Source organism: Carcharhinus amblyrhynchos, unplaced genomic scaffold, assembly GCF_965287045.1.
Source record: "Carcharhinus amblyrhynchos unplaced genomic scaffold, sCarAmb.v2.hapA scaffold_39, whole genome shotgun sequence".
Classification (NCBI taxonomy): domain Eukaryota; kingdom Metazoa; phylum Chordata; class Chondrichthyes; order Carcharhiniformes; family Carcharhinidae; genus Carcharhinus; species Carcharhinus amblyrhynchos.
The window spans coordinates 9,062,699-9,084,836 of NW_027649780.1; the positions used below are offsets into that span (position 1 = coordinate 9,062,699).

Sequence of the window (22,138 nt, forward strand, 5' to 3'; positions counted from 1 at the left end):
TACCTCAAACCACAGGGACTGCAGCGGTTCAGGAAAGGCAGCTCACCACCACCTCAAGGATAATTAGGAATAGACAATAAAAATACTGGCCTAGTCGGTGACACCCACACCCCATGAAAGAAAATGTATGTTCAAACAAGACTTAATTAAGGCAGGACAGGATTCTTTGGATTATAAGTTTTACAACATTAAATTAACATTAAAATTATTATTAAAGGATAGGGGTTTGCCTATCAATCCAGGGAAATTTCCAAGATGATGCTGGAGTGTGGCAACTTCTTGCAAGCTGTGCCCAGCAAACCCTCTAATTCTATCTTCTACTCATTCTACGCTTCTAAAACTTTATTCTAACTCTTATGACTAACACTGTATTCTGCATCCTCTCCTCTACGTAAGGTATTCTTTGTCTGTATAGCACACAAGAAACAATACTTTTCACTGTATGTTCATACATTGACGATAATAAATCAAATCAGACAGTGATTTTTGCAACTTTGTCTAGGTGTTAATCCATCACAGCATTCCGCTCTCAAAACTCTGTCTCAGACACAGTCCCACTTGCTGACATGGATATGTGAATCTTGCCTTGAGTGAGCGTCTTCAGTAATCAGCCAGCAACAAATCATTACGGAGCCCTGGCTTTTAACCCCTGAGTGGCCAGCACCCTGTGTCAGAGTCAAGCTTTTCCTCAGTTAATAATTAGCTCAAGCTGCTGCTTGGGTTAATCCAATTAGTTCTTAGGCACGTTGGCCACCCAGCCTCGGTACATCAGAGAAGAATACAAGAGAGCTAAAATCTCTTGATTTTGAAGTATTTTGCTATCCGCTGGATCAAACTAAAGATTATAATGTACCATTCCTCGGGACCTTTATCAGGAATCTTTCATTATTAGAACAGTTTGTCTGAAATTACTGTTTCTCACACAAACAGAGAGACATGTAATAATTCAACTTGACAAGTTTTGGATGAAAATCCAGTCTTTCCAATATGATCATTGATTCATTATTTACAACTTAATCAAGGTTCATCAATTGTACAATAATCTGTTTCATGACTGGTTACTCCCTTCATAGTTTGATTCACATATGTGGTCAATAAAGAAAACAAAATGAGCTATTTCATCACATCGAGTCATAGAGGTTTACAACATGGAAACTGGTCCTTCGGCCCAACTTGTCCATGGTGCCCTTTTTTTTAAACCCTTAAACTAATCCCAATTGCCTGCATTTGGCCCGTATCCTTCTATACCCATCTTACCCATGTAACTATCTAAATGCTTTTTCAAAGACAACATAATACCTGCCTCTACTACTACCTCTGACAGCCTGTTCCAGATGCTCACCACGGTCTGTGTGAAAAAATTGCCCCCTGGATACTTTTGTATCTCTCCCCTCTCCCCGTAAACCTATGCCCTATAGTTTTAGACTCCCCTACCTTTGGGAAAAGGTATTGACTATCTAGCTGCTCTGTGCCCCTCATTATTTTATAGACCACTATAAGATCATCCCTCAGCCTCCTACACGCCAGAGAAAAATCCCCAGTCTATCCAGCCTCTCCTTATAACTCAATCCATCAAGTCCCGGTAGCATCCTAGTAAATCTTTTCTGCATTCTTTCTAGTTTAATAATATACTGTCTATAATAAGGTGACCAGAATGGCACACAATATTCCAAATGTGGCCTTACCAATGTCTTGTATAACTTCAACAAGAAATTCCAACTCCTGTATTCAATGTTCTGACCGATGAAACCAAGCATACTGAATGCCTACTGCACCTAAGCTACACATCTTGGGATGCCAAGGGGCAACTTAGCATAGCCAATCAAGCTGACCTGTACATCATTGGCCTGTGGGAGAGAACAGGAGCACCCGGAGGAAACACATGCAGATCTGGGGAGAACATGCAAACTCTGCACAAACAGTGACCCAAGCCAGGAATTGAACCTGGGTCACTGGCGCTTTGAGGCAGCAAATCTCTTTTAAGGTTCCCCCTTGTCCTAGCTCGAAACTCACATCTTACTCCAGTTTTTCTCACCTCCTCTTAGACTTCAGGATGGTGCAAGCAGGCATTTAAGACGCATTTTCATGAACACCTGAAATGCTATAGCATAAGCTGGATTTGAACCTGGATCCCCGGAGCTGTGTGGCGTAACTGTTGTTCCATTCTTTTTGCTGCTTGATGCTCAGTGACAACATATAGAAGCCCTGCTCAGGGCTCTGACCCCTGGTCAGAGCTGATTGTGTAGTGAGGTTATCAATGGGTTTCAAATGTAAATTCCCACGCAATGAAGAGCAGAATCATGTGAGTTTTTTCCTGCTCCACCGTCTGAACCAATAACTGTCTGCACCAAGTGAAGCGCTGGATGATGGGATTGGAATAGATTGGTGTTCGATGGCCAGTGCAGACACGATGGGCTAAAAGGCCTCTTTTTGTGCTGTCAAACTTCATGAGGAAGGAGGGTTGTTGATGTGATGTCTGGCTGGGTGATATTTGGAGGAGCTGTCTCCCTGGGGCTGAACTAAAGCATTCCATAATAATGTGAGTCTTGTAAGGAGCTCTTGGTGACACATAAAATCTCCACACTCTGCTGAGTGACACTTTTTTATGTATTTCAGCCAGTGTGGGGAAAGACCCTGAGTGACAGCTCAGGAATTTAACAGCCAGGTACTGTGAACTCACTCACAAATCACATATGACACATTGGAAGTTGCGATACATTCAAATTTTAACTACTGTTCATAGAATCATGGAATCCCTACAGTTCAGAAGAGGCTATTCGACCTATCAAATCTGCATTGACTCTCTGACAGAGTATCTCACCCAGGCCCTTTCCTCTGCTCTATTCCTCCAACCCCACACACTACCATGGCTAATCCATCTAACCGACACATCTTTGGACTGTCGGAGGAAACCAGAGCACCCAAAGGAAACCCACACAGACATAGGGAGAGCATGACAGACAGTCACCCAAGCAGGATTTGAACCCAGGTTAGGCTGTGTGGCCTGACTGCCATTCCACTCTTTCTGCTGCTTAATGCTCAGTGACAACATACGAAAGCCCTGGTCAGAGCTGATTGTGTAGTGAGTTTATCAATGGGTTTTGAATGTAAGTTCACACACAATGAAGATCAGAATCATGTGAGCTTTTTCCTGCTCCACCGTCCGCACCATGTTGTTGCCTAACAAGAGGCATACACATGGTGGGTCGTGCGTGGGCTGCTCTTGGATATTTTGAGAGTAGCCTAGTACTTCACGTCGTTTGTGTACGCTTAAAACTGGACCAGCAGATGGGCACCACAACAGCTCAGTGACTATCACTGTTTGCTGTGCAGATACATGGATTTGGGCCAATGTCTGTGGGAGTTTGCGCATTCTCCCTGTGGTTGCGTGGGTTTCCTCCGGGTGCTCCGGTTTCCTCTCACACCCCAAAGATGAGCTCTTCGGCTGATTGGTGGAACAAATTGTCCCTAAATTATTCTCCCCTTAATCTGGTCTCCAATGGGGGTACTATAAGCAGAAACATGGGTCAAGGGTGGAGGAGGAAAAGCACGTTGTTAAGATGGCGGCGCGGGCTCGTTGGGCCGAAGGGCCTGTTTCCCGTGCTGTGTTGTTCTTTGTTTTGTTATTTACCAAATATAAAAATACTTTATGAAATGAGCAGTTTCCAATAAAATGAGTAAAATCCGAAACCAAAGACCACCAGCATCTCATTAACTTCATTTAACGAACTGGAATGTGTTTAATCGACCTTAATGACTATTTTTATCTAGGACGTTACTGACACAGAATATTAGAACATGTTTTTATTGGATGGTGGGCTAATATAACTATCAGGGGATTTGATATAAATCCTATCAAACGTTACATTTTCAATCCAGCTTTCCAAAGAGAGAATACAGTCAGCAGCAGCTTCGAACTATCTAGTCAGTGAAAACAGAATGTCATTGAGGCAGCGACACACTGAGACCACACATGAGTCAGAGCCTTTCCACATTATGTTTATTTTAAAAATAAAGAACTTATAAACTTCCCAAGACAGCTTCTCCTGCAAATGCAACAATGTAACAGCTGCACATTCACCTCCTCCCTACTCACCATCCAGGGGTTACACGAATGGCCTCAATCCCAAAGTGTCAAATAGTTTGAAATCACATTTTGGAAATGGAGTAAAAGAACATAAGAACATAAGAAATAGGAGCAGGAGTAGGCCATCTAGCCCTTCGAGCCTGCCCCGCCATTCAATAAGATCATGGCTGATCTGTCGTGGCTCAGTTCCACTTTCCCGCCCTCTCCCCATAACCCTTAATCCCCTCTCTTATCAAGAACCCATCAACCCGCTTCTTAAAAATATTTAGCGAGGCAGCCTCCACCACTTCAACGGGCAGAGAATTCCAGAGATTCACCACCCTTTGAGTGAAGAAGTTCCTTCTCAACTCCGTTCTAAACCGCCTCCCCTTTATCTTGAGGCTGTGCCCCCTAGTCCTACTGTCTTTTTTGAGCGGGAAGAGTCTCTCCACCTCTATCCTATCCATCCCATTCATCATCTTATACGTCTCAATGAGATCTCCCCTCATTCTTCTAAACTCTAACGAGTACAAGCCTAGTTTATTCAGCCTCTCCTCATAGCTCAATCCCCTCAACTCCGGTATCAGCCTAGTAAACCTCCTCTGCACTCCCTCCAGGGCCAAAATATCCTTGCGCAGGTGCGGCGCCCAAAACTGCACACAGTACTCCAGCTGTGGCCTCACCAATGCCCTATACAGCTGCAGCAAGACCTCCCTACTTTTATATTCAATCCCCCTCGCTATGAAGGCCAGCATCCCATTCGCCTTCCTGACCACCTGCTGCACCTGCAAGCTGGGTTTTTGCGACTCATGCACAAGGACCCCGAGGTCCCTCTGCACCGTCGCCTGCTGCAGTTTTTCGCCCCGTAAGTAATAGTCCTTCCTACCATTCTTCCTACCAAAGTGGACCACCTCACACTTGCCAACATTAAATTCCATTTGCCATTTCCTGGCCCATTCGCCCAGCCTATCTAGATCCTTCTGCAGACTCTCCACACCCTCCGCACAATTTGCCTTTCCCCCAATCTTGGTGTCATCAGCAAATTTCGACACCCTGCACTCGGTTCCCTCCTCCAGATCATCTATATAAATGGTAAATAGCTGAGGCCCCAGCACCGACCCCTGGGGCACCCCACTAGTCACCAACCGCCAATCCGAATAGCACCCATTGACCCCCACTCTCTGCCTCCTATTTGACAACCAATCCTCTATCCACGCTAACACCCTACCCCCAACTCCATGTCCCCTGACCTTCTGCAATAACCTCTTGTGAGGTACCTTGTCAAACGCCTTCTGAAAATCCAGAAAGACCACATCCACCGGCTCTCCTCTATCCACTGCCCTAGACACATCCTCATAGAACTCCAGTAAATTTGTCAGACACGACTTCCCTTTAATGAAACCGTGTTGCGTCCGCCCTATCAAGCAATTCCCTTCAAGATGCCTCGCAATTTCCTCCTTAATGATGGATTCTAACATTTTACCTACCACAGACGTTAAACTAACCGGCCTATAATTCCCCGCCTTTTGCCTGGCACCCTTCTTAAACAACGGCGTAACATTAGCCGTTTTCCAATCTTCCGGCACTTCCCCGGAATCCAGCGACGTCTGGAAAATAACCACCAAGGCATCCACTATCACCTCCGCCATTTCTTTCAGAACCCTCGGATGCATTCCATCCGGTCCTGGGGACTTGTCCACAATCAGCCCCTCCAGTCTGTCGAGCACCACCTCTCTAGTAACAGTAATGTCATTAAGACCCTCCATTCCTACCACCTTTCCATCTCTAACACCCGGCAAATTATTCACGTCCTCCTCCGTGAAGACAGAAACAAAAAAGTTATTCAAGACCTTAGCCATATCCCCATCCCCTACCACTAGCTCCCCTTTCTCATCCTCTAAAGGACCAACGTTCACCCTAGCCAGCCTCTTCCTTTTTATATATTTATAAAAACTCTTGCTATCCTTTTTTATATTAAGTGCTAGCCCAGCCTCATAGCTTCTCCTACCCTCCTTTATCAACTTCTTTGTCAATCTTTGTTGACATTTAAACCTTTCCCAATCCTCTTCTCGCCCACTGCTCTTAGCTACTCTAAATTCCTCCGCTTTTAATTTAACACTTTCCTTCACCTCCTTCGTTATCCACAGCTTATTACCTCTCTTCCTACTGTCCTTTTAGGTGATTTATTCAAAATAAATTGACACGATATATTTTATATATAGATACTAAGTTAAAAGATTTAATATATACACTGTATGTGGCATCTGTACTATCTTATCCATGTAATGAAGTAAACGCAACAAATTCAACAAAATACAAAAGGTATTGTTACTGAGAGAATACGTCATCAATATTTGATTTAATTTATTGTTGCATGTACTGGGATACTGTGAAAAACATTGTTTCTGGTGCACTATAGCAACAAGCTATGCCGTTCATAGAGTACAGAGGGGAAAAAGAAAGGATATGGTGCAGATGATAGTGCTGTAGTGTTGTCAAAAATGGACACTGAAGCTCTGAAAATTAGTGAGATCGCCAGAATATTAAACTCCAGCGAGTCATATCAGCAGGAACAAAACCACGTATCAATACTAAACAAGATAAACAGCAGCAGTAACAGTAGAATCTAACCCTTGCAGTCACTATTGAACCTGCTGATGTCTCAGGAACCATTGTGACTGACTGAATCTCTTCCCACACACAGAGCAGTTAAATGGCCTCTTAGTGTGAGTGCATTGGTGAGCCAGCAGGTTGAAAAGCTTTGCGAACCCCACGCATGGAGCAAGTGAACGGCCTCTGCCCAGTGTGAACTCGCTGGTGAGCAGTGAGGTTGGATGACCGATTGAATCCTTTCCCACACATGGAGCAGATGAATGGCCTCTCTCCAGTGTGAACTCGCTGGTGTAAAACAAGATTGGATGACTGCCTGAAAGTCTTTCCACAGTCAGTGCAGCTGAATGGCTTCTCCTCAGTGTGAATTCGTTGGTGTCTCAGCAGGGTGGGTAGAAGTGTGAATCCCTTCCCACACGTGGAACAAGTAAATGGCCTCTCCCCAGTGTGAATCCGTTGGTGTGCAATGAGACAGGTTGCCTGTCTAAAACTCTTTCCACAGGAAGTGCAGCTGAATGGCTTTTGAGTGTGAATCCGCTGGTGTGACAGCAGGTGGGATGACCCAGTGAATCCTTCCCCACACATGGAGCAGGTGAAAGGCCTCTCCCCAGTGTGAACTCGCTGATGTAATGTGAAGTTGGATGACTGAGTGAATCTCTTTCCACACTCAGGACAGGTGAACAGTCCCTCCCCAGTGTGAGTGCGTTGGTGTGCTGTGAGTGCTGAAGAATGCCTGAACCTTTTTCCACAGGTAGTGCAGCTGAATGGCTTCTCCTCAGTGTGAATTCGCTGGTGTGATGAAAGCCCAGATAACTGACTGAAAGCCTTCCCACACGCAGAGCAGGTGAATGCCCTCTTCCCTGTGTGAACTCGCTGGTGTAATGATAGGTTGGATGACTGAGTAAATCCTTTCCCACATATAGAACAGGTGAATGGCCTCTCCCCAGTGTGACTGCGTTGATGGTTTTCCAGCAGGGATGGATAATTGAATCCTTTACCACAATCTTCACATTTCCACCGTTTCTCCATGGTGCCAGTGTCCCTGTGTCTCTCCAGGTTAGATAATTAGTTCAAGTCTTGTCCAAACATTGAAGAAATGTATGATTTTTCCTTATATTTTGCAATGTTTTCTCAAGCCGAATAACTGGTTAAAGCTCTTTCCACAGTCAGTTTACTGGAACACTCACTCGGGTGTGTGTGTGTGTGTCTCGATGCTTTTCCAGTCACTGATGTTTGAAATGTGTTCTTTTCGAACAGTTGATCATTTATCCTTTCACATTCAAAGACCGATGATATTCAGATCCTGATAAATGGAGTTACTCAACCCGAGCTTCATCTGACGTTTCGCATCTGCAAACCCTTCTCTTCTGATCTCCTGTAGAAGCAGCTCACAAACTCCGGCACAAACAAGAGCCAAAGCCACCAATGACACTGCGCATGTTCCACATCACAATACTCGAACGCTGACTGACGGCAGGCGCGGACCAATAGGAAGAGGGGGCAACTGGAAATAAGTGTGGGACCGGCTGACCCTCTAACCAATCAGAGTGAATGAGGGGCAGGGCTGGAGGACCGCGTGGGAGCGGCTGGTCCTCCAACCATTCAGAGTGAAGGAGGGGCAGGGCTGGAGGACCGCGTGGGAGGCCAGTCCTCCAACTAATCAGAGTGAAGGAGGGGCGGGGCTGGAGGGCCACGTGGGAGAGGCTGGTCCTCTAACCAATCAGAGTGAATGAGGGGCGGGGGGGGCAGGTCGGGAGTGGAGCACGCGCGACATTGGTAAGGCGGTTGTGAGCCTCGCAATGGAGCGAGCGCTCTGAGCATGCTCAGTGTCAGTCATGGTGTTGGGGAGGAGATTGTGAACACAGGGTAGGAATGGAAATCACGGCTGCACTGGAAAGGGCACCAACTTCTGGCTTCGGCCGCGGCCCCTGACTTTCCCATGGGAACAGGCCCAAAGGGGGCGGCCTCGCTAGCTGCCATCTTACGAGTGTGAATGAGGGTGATCAGAGAGGCGGGGCTTCCTCCCCGGTAATGAGCCTGGGTTAACGAGGCAACCGTTCGTCGCCATCTTGGGAGAGGAAATGGGTCTGGTTCAGATGTGGTGCAAGGGTGGCCATCTTGATAAGGGAATAGTGAGTGGGCGGGGCTTCTCCCAGTTGCGAGGTGCGAGTTACCCAGGCAACCGGCCGCGGCCATCTTGGAGCGGGTTCAGGTCTTTCCCTGAGAGACAGAGAGTGGGACTGACAAACTGGGGGAGAGAATATTCCAGAGAAACCAGACCTGTCTGCTCTCAATTTCTGTCCTGTACTCTTTGTGAGCACTCCTTTCAAACCATTTTCCAGGGGAGGATTTCCACAAATTAAAACAAACATCAAAATCTGACAGATTCATCAGGAGCTGAATATCATTGAATGTGGAAGTAGAAATATTTTTCTGTTCTGTCTGTGTGAAAAGATTTCAAACATCAACGTGACTGGAAAGCACCGAGACACACAGAAGCTAGAGTGTTCGAGCGAGCTAACTATGGAAAGAGCTTCAATCATTTAGACAGCCTGAAAAACATCACACCGTTCACACCGAGGAGAAACTGTACACGTGTTGTGTGTGTGTGTGGACGAGGCTTCAACTGATTGTCCAACCAGGAGAGACACAAGGGCATTGGCAGCATGAAGTGGAAATGTGGGGATTGTGAGAAGGGATTCAATTATGCATCCCGCCTGGAAATCCGTCAACACTGGGAACAGCATCACAGAGAGACTGTGGAAATATGAGGATTGTGGTGAAGGATTCTATTATCCATGTCAGCTGGAAATCCATTGACAGTCATGCTGGGGAGAAGCTATTCACCTCGTCTATGTGTGGAAAAGGATTTATTAAGGCAGCGAGCCTCCTGTCACACTTGCGAATTCACACTGAGGAAAGACCTTATAGGTGCACATACTGTGAAAGGAGGTTTAAACAGTCATCTATCCTCACTGCACATCAGCGAATTCACACTGGGATGTGACCATTCAGCTGTTCCGTATCTGAGAAGAGATTTACTCAGTTATCTCACCCTGCTAACATTACCAGTCCTTCATCCTGTTAATACACCAATGCATTCACGCTGGGGAGAAGCGATTCATCTGCTCCAAATGTGAGAAAGGATTTAACTCAGTTGTCTGGCCTTTGGCCACACCACAGAATTCACACTGAGGACAGGCCATACTCCTGCTCTGTCTATGGGAAGGGATTTACTCGGTTATCTCACCCTGCTAACATACAGAGAAATCACACTGGGAATAAGTCATACAGCTGCACTTCTTGTGGGAAGAGCTTCAGGTCTTCATCCAACCTCAGTGCACACAAGCGTGTTCACGCTGGGGAGAAATCATTCACCTGCTCTGACTGTGGGGTGGAATTCACTCAGTCAGCCAACCTGGTGGTACACAAGAGAATTCACACTGAGGAGAAACCATTTAACTGCACCTCCTTTGGAAAGAGCTTCAGGCAGTTATCCACACTCACTGCACACCAATGTACTCACACTGTGGAGACGCCATTCACCTGCGCTGTGTGGGGGAAGGGATTCACTCAGTCAGCCAGCCTCATGTTACACCAAGTTCACACTGAGGAGAGGCCGTTCAACTGCATTCACTGTGGAAAGAAATTCACTTTGGTTCAGACAAGAGTTTAACCAATTAAGGCAAAGGCAGAATTCTCTGGATAGTAAATTTAAATAAGTTTATTCATGAACAAGGTTTACTGAATCACTTTAAGACATTGGCTTTTATAACTTGAAGTGGGTGATCAATCTGAAAGGTTAAACCCTCTCTGGCTCCTTCTTTGAGAGGACTTTCTGTGGAATTCAGCCTTGGAAGTTTGGCTCCTCCTTTGACAGGAGTTTCCTTGAAACTCGGCCTCAGGACTCTTCAGTATTTGGCTCACAGGGAAGACCTTTGGAACCTCTGCTTTTATCCCCCTACATCAGAATTGGGTCTGTTTGACATGACAATTGGTCAATTTGGTTAGATTAATTGGATCCCCAATACTTACACCACTTTTCCCTTCATCTTAGTCAGGAATACAACAGAATTGTTTCACACTATCCCTTTATCTGATTCCATACAGTTTTATCTTGTTCACATAGTTTCAAATATTGAAAGGTTTGAAGGTCTCTCTTGCCAGTACATTAGTACATTTATCTTCATTGCACATTCTTTACGTACGCAGCAATAAGCTTTTACATTTTTACAGTAAATAAAACTCAGTCTTTTACGATAACCACTGATTCATTAATTGTAATTGAATACAATCATCTGTTAGTGACTGGGAGCTAATTAATACAGGATTCTTTAATTCATTTGGTTAATACAAGATTCACTGGTTCAAAAAGACACACAATGGAAGATAATAGGTTTCTTTCTTATTCACCTTGATCAGATCGAACAATTGACCTTGTTCTTGAGCCAGATTTGACGGAATATAATGTCCTGCAGCTTATCAAAATGATAAAAGAAATTCTTAGTTTAAACAATTTCTGCTGGCTATACAGTTTGCACAAGCATTTAGATGAATACAGCATTAATTTTTAAAATAAAGCTTCATTCACATGTTAGAGTTTAAGATGGCTTCCTTGACCTTGTTACTTAGAATGTTCAAAGAACAATACAGCACAGTATCAGGCACTTTGGCCCACCAAGCCTGTGCCAATAGAGTTTCTATCTCTCTGTTCACCTCTTATCTGTCTATCTACCTTGGACATTGCTAATGTGCCTGCTTGCATCCCTTCCACTGGGAGTGCATTCCAGACACCCAGCACCTCTATAGAGTCATAGAGGTTAACAGCATGGAAACAGGCCCTTTGGCTCAACTTGTCTATGCTGCCCCTTTTTTTTAAATGACTAAGCTAGTCCCAATTGCCTGCATTTGGCCCATATCCCTTGATAGCAATCTTACTCGTAACAGTCTAAATGTTTTTCAAAAGACAAAATTGTACCCGCCTCTACTACTACCTCTGGCAACTTGTTCCAGACACTCACCATGCTGTGTCTGAAAAGTCACGCCCCTGGACCCTTTTGTATCTCTCCCCTCTCATCTTAAACCTATGGCCTCTAGTTTTACACTTCCCTACCTTGGAAAAAGATATTGATTATCTAGCTGATCTATGCCCCTCATTATTTTATAAACTTCTATAAGATCACCCCTAAGTCTCCTATGCGCCAGAGGAAAAACGTCCCAGTCTATCCAGCCTCTCCTTATAACTCAAACCATCAACTCCCAGAAGCATCCTAATAAATCTTTTCTGCATTCTTTCTAGTTTAATAATATCCTGTCTATAATAAGGTGGTAAAAAGTCTGACAACACCAGGTTTTAGTCCAACCGATTTATTTGATAGTAAACGCACAAGCTTTTGGGTTAGTCCCTTCGTCAGGTGAATGGAGAGTTCTGGCCTCAGACAGAGCATTTAAAGCACAGACAGTTTACAGATTACTGATTAGATTGTGAATCTTTACACCTAACCTGCTGTTCAAGTCTTGAAGTGGCTGACAATGTGCGTGGAAGGAGCACTGATCACAGGTTAAAGAGATGTGTATTGTCTCCAGACAGTACAGTGAGTGAGGTTTTGCAAACCCAGGCAAGTGTTGGGGGTTACAGATAGTGCGACATGAACCCAAGATCCTTGTTGAGACCGTCCTCATGAATAAGGTGACCAGAACTGTATACAGTATTACAAGTGGCCTTACCAATGTCTTGTGCAACTTCAACAAGATGTCCCAACTCCTATATTCAATGTTCTGACCAATGAAACCAAGCATGCCGGATGCCTTCTTCACCACCCTGTCCATCTGTGACTCCACTTTCAATGAGCTATGAACAAGTACCCCTAGATCTCTTTGTTCTACAACTCTCCCCAAAGCACTACCATTAACTAAGCCCTACCCTGGTTCGATCTATCAAAATGCATCACCTCGCACTAAATTAAATTCCATCTGTCAATCGTCAGCCCACTGGCCCAATAGATCAAGAACCCACTGCAATCCGAACTAACCTTCTTCACTGTCCACTATGCCACCCATCTTGGTGTTATCTGCAAACTTAGTAATCATGCCTCCTAAATTCTCATCCAAATCATTAATACAAATGACAAATAACAGTGGACCCAGCACCGATCCCTGAGGTACACCACTAGTCACAGGCTTCCAGTTTGAAAAACAACTCTCTACATCCACCCTCTGGTTTCTATCATCAAGCTAATTTTGCATCCATTTAGTTACCTCACATTGGATCCCGTGAGATTTAATCTTATGCAACAACCTACTATGTGGTATCTCATCAAAGGCCTTGCTAAAGTTCATGTAGACAACATCAACTGCACTGCCCTCATCTACCTTATTGGTTACACCTTCAAAAAACTCAAACTTCTGAGACATGATTTTCCACTCACAAAGCCATGCTGACTGTCCCTAATGAGTCCTTGCCTCTCTAAATGCCTGTAGATTATGTCTCTCAGAATACCTTCTACCAGGGTACCCACTACAGATGTGAGGCTCTTTAAAGTGCATCAAGGTAGATAAATCCCCAGGGCCTAATGAAGTGTATCCCAGGACATTGTGGGAGGCTAGGGAGGAAATTGCAAGTTCCCTAGCAGAGATATTTGAATTGACATCCACAGGTGAGGTGCCTGAAGATTGGAGGGTGGCAAATGTTGTGCCTTTGTTTAAAAACGGGGAAGCAAAGTTGTGAGACTGGCCAGTTCAGCAGAAAGAAACTCACTGACCCTCCCACCTCAACTGTCAGAGTGAACATATTTCAGTGCTGGATGTGATTAACAGCAGCAATAACAGCAGAATCCAACGACTGTAATCAATTATGAACTCGCTGGTGTCTCAATAGGGTAGATGATTGAGTAAATCCTTTCCCACAGTCAGAGCAGGTGAATGGTCTCTCCCCAGTGTGGACTCGTTGGTGTCTTCTCAGGTTGGACAAGTCTTGGAACTGCTTCCCACAATCAGAGCAGGTGAATGGTCTCTCCCCAGTGTGAACACGCTGGTGTTTTTGCAGAGTGGATGAATCTTTGAATTTCTTTGCGCACACTGTGCAGATGAACGGCTTCTCCTCAGTGTGAATTCGTTGGTGTGTCAGCAGATGGGTTGAATTTTTGAATCCCTTCCCACAGTCAGAACAGAAGAATGACCTCTCCTCAGTGTGAACCTGTCGGTGTCGCATCAGGTTGGATAACCATCTAAACCTTCTCGCGCAGTGAGAGCAGCTGAATTGTTTCTGCTCAGTGTGAACTCGCTGGTGTGTCTGCAGGTTGGATGACTGAGTGAATCCTTTTCCACACTGAGAGCAGGTAAACGGCCTCTCCCCAGTGTGAGCTCGCTGGTGTGTCAGCAAATCGGATAACTGATTGAATCTCTTCCCACACTCAGAGCAGCTGAATGGCCTCTCCCCAGTGTGAATTCGCTGGTGTGTCTGCAGGTTGGATAACTGAGTGAATCCTTTCCCACACTCAGAGCAAACAAATGGCCTCTCCCCAGAGTGAACTCGCTGATGTATCTTCAGGGTGGATGAATGTTTGAAACCTTTCCCACATGCTGTGCAGGTGAATGGCCTTTCCTTCATGTGAATTCGCTGGTGTGTCAGCAGGTGTGTTGAATTTGTGAATCCCTTCCCACAATTAGAGCAGGTAAACGGCCGCTCCCTGGTGTGAATACGTCGATGAGTTTCTAGTTTTGAGGGGGTTATGAATCTCTTTCCACAGTCCTCACATTTCCATGGTTTCTCCGTGGTGTAGGTGTCCTCGTGTCTCTCCATGTTCAACAATCAAATTAAGTTTCCGCACACAGGACACACATAGGGTCTTTCCCGGCTCCAAATGGGAATGTTTCTTCAAGCTGTGTAACTGGTTAAGGCTGGAACAATCATAAGAACATAAGAAATAGGAGGAGTAGGCCATCCAGCCCTTCGAGCCTGCCCCGCCATTCAATAAGATCATGGCTGATCTGTCGCGGCTCAGTTCCACTTTCCCGCCCTCTCCCCATAACCCTTAATCCCCTCTCCTATCAAAAACCCATCAACCCGCGTCTTAAAAATATTTAGCGAGGCAGCCTCCACCACTTCAACGGGCAGAGAATTCCAGAGATTCACCACCCTTTGAGTGAAGAAGTTCCTCCTCAACTCCGTTCTAAACCGCCCCCCTTTTATCTTGAGGCTGTGCCCCCTAGTCCTATTGTCAAAGTTCAAAGTGTGTGTGCTGATGCTTTTCTAGTCACATTGAGAATTAATAACTGATGAAGCTGATAGAGCAGACAATTATTTCTCCATCTTGATTCAAAGGCCACTGATCTTCACTTTGCAATGAATCAACTGAATCTTTCAGAACCTGATGCAACGTTTGAGTTGAGATTTCTGGCTTAAATCCTCACTTCTAACATCTGTAAAAGAAATTGGCAAAAGTAATCAGCGTTAGTACAGGATAGACATTCAGAACAGACAATTCTAGTTTCTCTGGAGCATTTTGTCCCCCTTTCATTCCCCAAAAGCTGTAAGTTTCCATCTCACACATTGAGAGGCAATTCCCTCGTGGTATTATCGCTAGACTATTAATCCAAAATTCAGCTAATGTTTGGGGACCCAGGTTCGAATCCTGCCACAGCAAATGGTAGAATTTGAATTCAGTACAAACATGTGGAATTAAGAATCTATTGATGATTGTGAAACTATTGTTGATTGTTGGAAAACCCCATCACTAATGCTTTTTAGGGAAGGAAATCTGCCATCCTCACCTGGCATGGCCAACATGTGACACCAAAGGTACAGTAATGTGCTGATTCACATTGCCCTCTGAAACACCCCAGTAAACCAATCGGTTCAAGGGCACTGAGGGATGGGTAATAAATGCTGGCCAGCCAGCGATGATGTGGAGATGCTGGCATTGGACTGGGGTAAATACAGTAAGACAATTCACAACACCAGGTTAAAAGTCCAACAGGTTCATTTGGTAGCAAAAGCCAGCGATGCTCATGTCTCATGAATGAAGAAAAAATAACCCTCCATTCTCATTCTGCTGGATATAATATTGAGCCTCCACAGGCTGATTGACAGAGTTGGGCCAAACTTTCCAGAGCCTACAACCTCCCTAGATTCACTCCCTTTCCCTTTCGTTGCAGCAAGTCAGCAATTCCCCCAGAATGAGAAGAAACAGAAAGGGGGAAAAAAGAAAGTATTTTACTCACAGATGTTGGCCTCTTTTAGGTATGGCTTGTTATCCAACTGACCAACAAAAGAGGAAATTTCAGTCTGTCTGAAGTTCAATCTGCATTGTCACAAAGCTCGCGCTCTTATTGCCTGGAGGGCCACAGTCCTTCCGGTCCTCCAACTCTTCCCATTGGTCAACAATTCAACGTGACGGTCAGAGGGTGGGCTCTTCCCCCGGAACATGCACAGATTCCCCTCTCCCTTGGACATGCGCAGTCCCGGGCCGTGGGGGAGGGGAGATGACCGAGCGGCTTCTGCCGCTTGACTGGAAACCTTGGCTCGAGGAGGGGCAGAGGGGAGGGCAACAATGGGTGGGGGCGGGGCTCCCGGGTCCGCGCAGCCCCGGCATGCGCACTGGGACCCGCAGCCGTCACCGCGGAGCAGTGATTCCTAATGATTGTTTCAATTATGGCTCCGCTGTGACGTCACAAAGCGGAAGTTGGCCAGTGATGATGTAATTTAAACAATGTCTGAGATCACCACTTGTTGGTCAGATCCCCTTTTCAGCGCAGTGCAACTTGGAGCACACTGTTAATTAACTGGCTGTTGGGTTACAAGTCCTTCACGGCTCTTATCACAAATTTATGATGAAATAATTTAAATAATGCCTGAAAAAACTTTACTTCTTGGTCTGACCCCTTTTTCAGTGCAGTGCTATTTGGAGTATACCATTACTTCATCAACTATTAGGTTGCAAGTCCTCACAGTTCTTATGATGAAATAATTTAAACATAAGAACATAAGAAATAGGAGCAGGAGTAGGCCATCTAGCCCTTCGAGCCTGCCCCGCCATTCAATAAGCTCATGGCTGATCTGTCGCTGCTCAGTTCCACTTTCCCGCTTTCTCCCCATAACCCTTAATCCCCTCTCTTATCAAAAACCCATCAACCCGCGTCTTAAAAATATTTAGCGAGGCAGCCTCCACCACTTCAACGGGCAGAGAATTCCAGAGATTCACCACCCTTTGAGTGAAGAAGTTCCTCCTCAACTCCGTTCTAAACCGCCCCCCTTTTATCTTGAGGCTGTGCCCCCTAGTCCTACTGTCTTTTTTGAGCGGGAAGAGTCTCTCCACCTCTATCCTATCCATCCCATTCATCATCTTATACGTCTCAATGAGACCTCCCCTCATTCTTCTAAACTCTAACGAGTACAAGCCCAGTTTATTCAGCCTCTCCTCATAGCTCAACCCCCTCAACTCCGGTATCAGCCTAGTAAACCTCCTCTGCATTCCCTCCAAGGCCAAAATATCCTTGCGCAGGTGCGGCGCCCAAAACTGCACACAGTACTCCAGCTGCGGCCTCACCAATGCCCTATACAGCTGCAGCAAGACCTCCCTACTTTTATATTCAATCCCCCTCGCTATGAAGGCCAGCATCCCATTTGCCTTCCTGACCACCTGCTGCACCTGCAAGCTGGGTTTTTGCGACTCATACACAAGAACCCCGAAGTCCCTCTGCACCGTCGCCTGCTGCAGTTTTTCGCCCCGTAAGTAATAGTCCTTCCTACCATTCTTCCTACCAAAGTGGACCACCTCACACTTGCCAACATTAAATTCCATTTGCCATTTCCTGGCCCATTCGCCCAGCCTATCTAGATCCTTCTGCAGACTCTCCACACCCTCCGCACAATTTGCCGTTCCTCCAATCTTGGTGTCATCAGCAAATTTCGACACCCTACACTCGGTTCCGTCCTCCAGATCATCTATATAAATGGTAAAAAGCTGAGGCCCCAGCACCGACCCCTGGGGCACTCCACTAGTCACCATCCGCCAATCCGAATAGCACCCGTTGACCCCCACTCTCTGCCTCCTATTTGACAACCAATCCTCTATCCACGCTAACACCCTACCCCCAACTCCATGTCCCTCGACCTTCTGCAATAACCTCTTGTGAGGTACTTTGTCAAACGCCTTCTGAAAATCTAGAAAGACCACATCCACCGGCTCTCCTCTATCCACCGCCCTAGACACATCCTCATAGAACTCCAGTAAATTTGTCAGACACGACTTCCCTTTAATGAAACCGTGCTGCGTCTGCTCTATCAAGCAATTCCCTGAAAACACTTCTTCTTAACCAACTACCTACCACTGTTTGTTGATTGATTGCAGGTTCTGGTATCTCAACTGCTGAACACCAGCCAGTCCTGGAATAAGTTTAATTTTAACTCATTCTAAGTAAATATTCTCACCCGGTCCTCTGTTGAGACCCTGCTAAGCAGCTTTAATGGTTCATTGTAGCACAAACTGAGCAGTCACAGGAATGTGGTCGAGATAGTCCAGTCCCATCATGCCTCACATTCAATCTGCAGTCCTTCAGTTATATGTGCCTGTATATAGCAGTCTTGGCCACTGTCAACCCCAACACTGCCATTTTGAACTGCTACAATGCCTGATATGTAAGTACACCCACAGTGTTATTAGGGAGGTATTTCCAGCCACTCATTCCAGATTTCCTCAAGACTGTTGGTGGATACCAGACTGATACATTTCATTCAACCACACCCAAGGTGAGTTATTCAAATCTCTTTATTGTACAGAACAATATATTCACAATATCTTTAAAACAGAATTCAAATATTCCAATTTTGATTTCAAGTATTAACATATTCTGTTAGTTTGTTCTTTATTGTCAATGTCAAGCTGGGGTTGTTCTCCTTGAAGCAAAGGAGGTTGGGGAGAGATTTGATAGAGGTGGGCAAAATTCTGACAGGTTTAGATAAGGTGGATAAAGAAAAGCTGTTCCCATTAGCTGATGGGACAAGGGTGGGGGGGACACAGATTTAAGGTTTTGGACCAGAGATGCAGGGGAGGATGTGAGGAAGAATATTTTGACATAGCAAATTGTAATGACCTGGAACTGGCAGCCAATGACAGTGGAGGAAATGGAGACAATAAACAATCACAAAGGAAATTGGATGGGCATTTGGGGGGTTTCAAACAGAAATGGTGACTAAATAGCTCTGAACTTCCGAATACCCTGTCACTCTGTGATCCTTGTGAAATTTGAAACCAGGTATTTGCAACAGGACTCAAAGAGCATCAACCCACTGGAGGCAAAGTTGTGAGACCAGCCAGTCCAGCAGAAGGTTGTGAATCTGTGGAATTCCCTGCACAGTGAGCAGTTCAGGCTACCTCACTGAATATTTTTAAGGCAAGATTAGATAAATTTTTAACAGTAAAGGGATTAAGGGCTATGCTGAGCAGGCAGGTAAGCGGAGTTGAGTCCACAAAAAGAACAGCCATGATCTTACTGAATGGCGGAGCAGGCTCAAGGGGCCAGATGGCCTACTCCTGCTCCTAGTTCTTATGTTCATATGTTCTTAAAGTCACCCTCTGCCCCTCCCCAATGACTAACTGTAAGAATGAACAAAATGCAATCCTTGATGTAACTGAGAGCAGAAACAATAACTGTAGAATCGAACCCCTGGAATCACTCATGAACTTGTTGGTGTCTCAGCAGGGCGGACAAAATTCTTAATCCTTTCCCACACTGAGAGCAGGTGAACAGCCTCTCCCCAGTGTGAACTTGCTGGTGTCGCCGCAGGCTGGATGAGTCAGTGAATCCCTTCTCACACTGACAGCAGGTGAATGGCCTCTCCCCAGTGTGAACTCGCTGGTGTCTCCGCAGGCTGGATGAGTCAGTGAATCCCTTCCCACACTGACAGCAGGTGAATGGCCTCTCCCCAGTGTGAACTCTCTGATGTCTCTGCAAGCTGGATGAGTCAGTGAATCCCTTCTCACACTGAGGGCAGGTAAATGGCCTCTCCCCAGTGTGAACTCGCTGGTGTTTCCGCAGGCTGGATGAGTCAGTGAATCCCTTCTCACACTGAGGGCAGATGAATGGCCTCTCCCCAGTGTGAATTCGCTGGTGCCTCCTCAGGCTGGATGAGTCAGTGAATCCCTTCTCGCACTGAGAGCATGTGAACGGCCTCTCCCCAGTGTGAACTCGCTGGTGTGTCTGCAGGTTGAATGAATGACTAAATTCCTTCCCACACTGAGAGCAGGTGAATGGCCTCTCCCCAGTGTGAACTCGCTGATGTGACTGCAGATCACATAACTGACTGAATCCTTTCTCACACCGAGGGCAGGTGAACGGCCTCTCCCCAGTATGAACTCGCTGGTGTGTCCGCAGGTTGAATAAATGACTGAACTCCTTCCCACACTGAGAGCAGGCAAATGGCCTCTCCCCAGTGTGAACTCGCTGGTGTTTCTGCAGGTTGGATGACTGAGTGAATCCCTTTCTACACTGAGAGCAGGTGAATGGCCTCTCCCCAGTGTGGCTGCGCCGATGAGCTTCCAGCTGAGATGGGGCTCTATATCTCTTTCCACAGTCCACACATTTCCATGGTTTCTCCATGGTGCAGGTGTCCTTGCCTCTTCCTTGGATGGACAATCAGTTGAAACCTCGTCCACACATACAATGCGTGTACAGTCTCTCCCCGCTGGAAATGGTGTGATAATTATTCAGGCTGTGTAACCGGTTAAAGCACTTTAGTCAGTGCACTGGAACACACTCACTTGAGTGTGGCAGTGTATTGGTACTTTTCCAGTCCCGCTGATGTTTGAAATCTTTTCAAATTGACAGACCAGACAACCAATTCTCCTTCTAAATTCAAAGGGCAATATTATTCAGGTCCCAAGGAATATGACTCTATCAGATCTAGATGTGACGTTTGAGATTTCGGTCTGAAATTCCTCTTTCAATGAGCTGTAAAACAAGTTCACAAAATCCATCAGTGTCAGCACAGGATAGAAATTCAGAACCACAATTCTAGTTTCTATGGAACATTCTTTCCTCTCTCAATTCCCAAAATCTGTAAATATCTGTCCCATACACTCTCCCTCCATTCTCACTCTGCTGTATCTAACATTCACCCTCCCAATTCTCCTGAAGGTGCTCATTGAGGCTGATTCACAGATCCATGCTCTCTGCTTCCTATCCTGGATACAGAGATCACAACAAATAGGAGCTGCAGTCAGCTATTTGGCCCATCAAGCCTTTTAAACCATTCAATGAGATAACTGGCTCATCGACTTCAGTGTCATTCTCCCCACACTAAACCCATATCCCTTGATATCTTCAATGTCTAGAAACCAATCAGTCTCTCTGCTGAAAAGGCTCAATGGCTGAGGAGTTGATAATTCCAAAACTTGACCACATTCTTGAGTGAAGAAATCCCTCCTCATCTTATTTCACATTCTTTTTAAAAGCCTTCGAACTTCTCTCAATCGCTTTCCCCAAAGTGCATCAACTAATCAAGAAAAGTCCGGCAAAATCGAATCTTTTACTGATAGAAGTTTTTTAAGGCAACAGAGCAATCTGAAGCCGTTGGCGTCTCGACAGAGCAGAGTGAGTCCCTTCCCTCACAAGGAGTAAAGGATGTCACTGTCTTCCAGAGAGAGAGAGAGACCTGGACCAACCTTTCCAGAGTCTGCAGCCTCCCTTTATTCATTTCCTTTCTCTTTAGTTGCTGCAAGTCCCCAGTTTCCCCCACAGTGAGAAAAGAAATGGAGAGGGGGAGAAAAGAAAGACTTTTTCTCACAGATGTTCCAGAGCGGAGGAAGTTTGTGTTTTACTGAAGCTCAATCTTCATGCACGCAAAGCCCGCGATCTGATTGGCTGGAGGACCAGAGTCCTTCCGGTCCTCCAACGCTTTCCATTGGTCAACACCGCTGCAAGCAGGTGGGGGAGGGTGGCTTCCGCACATGCGCAGCTTACCCTTCCCTTGGACATGCGCAGTCCCGGGTCACCTGCCTGAGCGGCTGATATAGCGGTCTCCGAAGCGCGAGGGATTGTGGGAGCTGTGGCCGCCATTACTCATCCGGAGCCCAGACACCAAACTCCTGGGATTGGGATGAAAAGTGCGGGTGGGGAGCATAGCGACCCCGCCCTGACACTCAGGACATGTGGGGGAGTCATTGTATTGGATTCAGAAGTTCCCTTAGCAGTTTGTTCACTTCATGTGGAAAGAGTTCGTCTCCAAACTCCTGGGACTTAGTCCTTAATTTGACATATACCCCCCTCAACACGCCCTTCCCTCACCTCCCTCTGCCCTTCCACCTCACCTCCTCTCTCCTCCCCACGCCCCTCGCCTCTCCCTCCCTCCTATTATCTCCACCTTCTCTTTACCCTGTCCCCCTTACCCCGACAACGCCTCCTCTCCGGGCCACCCCTCCTCCCACCCACTCCCCATATCGCCCTCACCTACATCTTACATTT

General features: G+C 46.0%; 3 protein-coding genes across 3 annotated transcripts in view; all 3 read right to left on the reverse strand.

Annotated features, from left to right (window-relative positions):
• LOC145335633 (uncharacterized) overlaps nucleotides 1–22,138 on the reverse strand; it is a 198,718-nt gene that overhangs the window by 93,978 nt on the left and 82,602 nt on the right.
• LOC145363619 (uncharacterized) overlaps nucleotides 1–22,138 on the reverse strand; it is a 51,094-nt gene that overhangs the window by 6,055 nt on the left and 22,901 nt on the right. Inside the window, 2 exon segments of the mRNA XM_080218802.1 lie at nucleotides 6,861–7,628; nucleotides 13,519–14,389. Coding sequence (XP_080074928.1) covers nucleotides 6,861–7,628; nucleotides 13,519–14,389 — 1,639 coding nt within the window.
• On the reverse strand, nucleotides 19,082–20,275 carry LOC145363499 (uncharacterized). The gene has a single exon (XM_080218695.1). It carries the CDS (start codon nucleotides 20,273–20,275, stop codon nucleotides 19,349–19,351), a length of 927 nt encoding a protein of 308 aa, XP_080074821.1. The 3' UTR covers nucleotides 19,082–19,348.

What these genes read in the sequence shown, in the direction of transcription:
- LOC145363499 (XM_080218695.1), bottom strand. Translation starts at nt 20,275, where the DNA reads ATGGAGAAACCATGGAAATGTGTGGACTGTGGAAAGAGATATAGAGCC.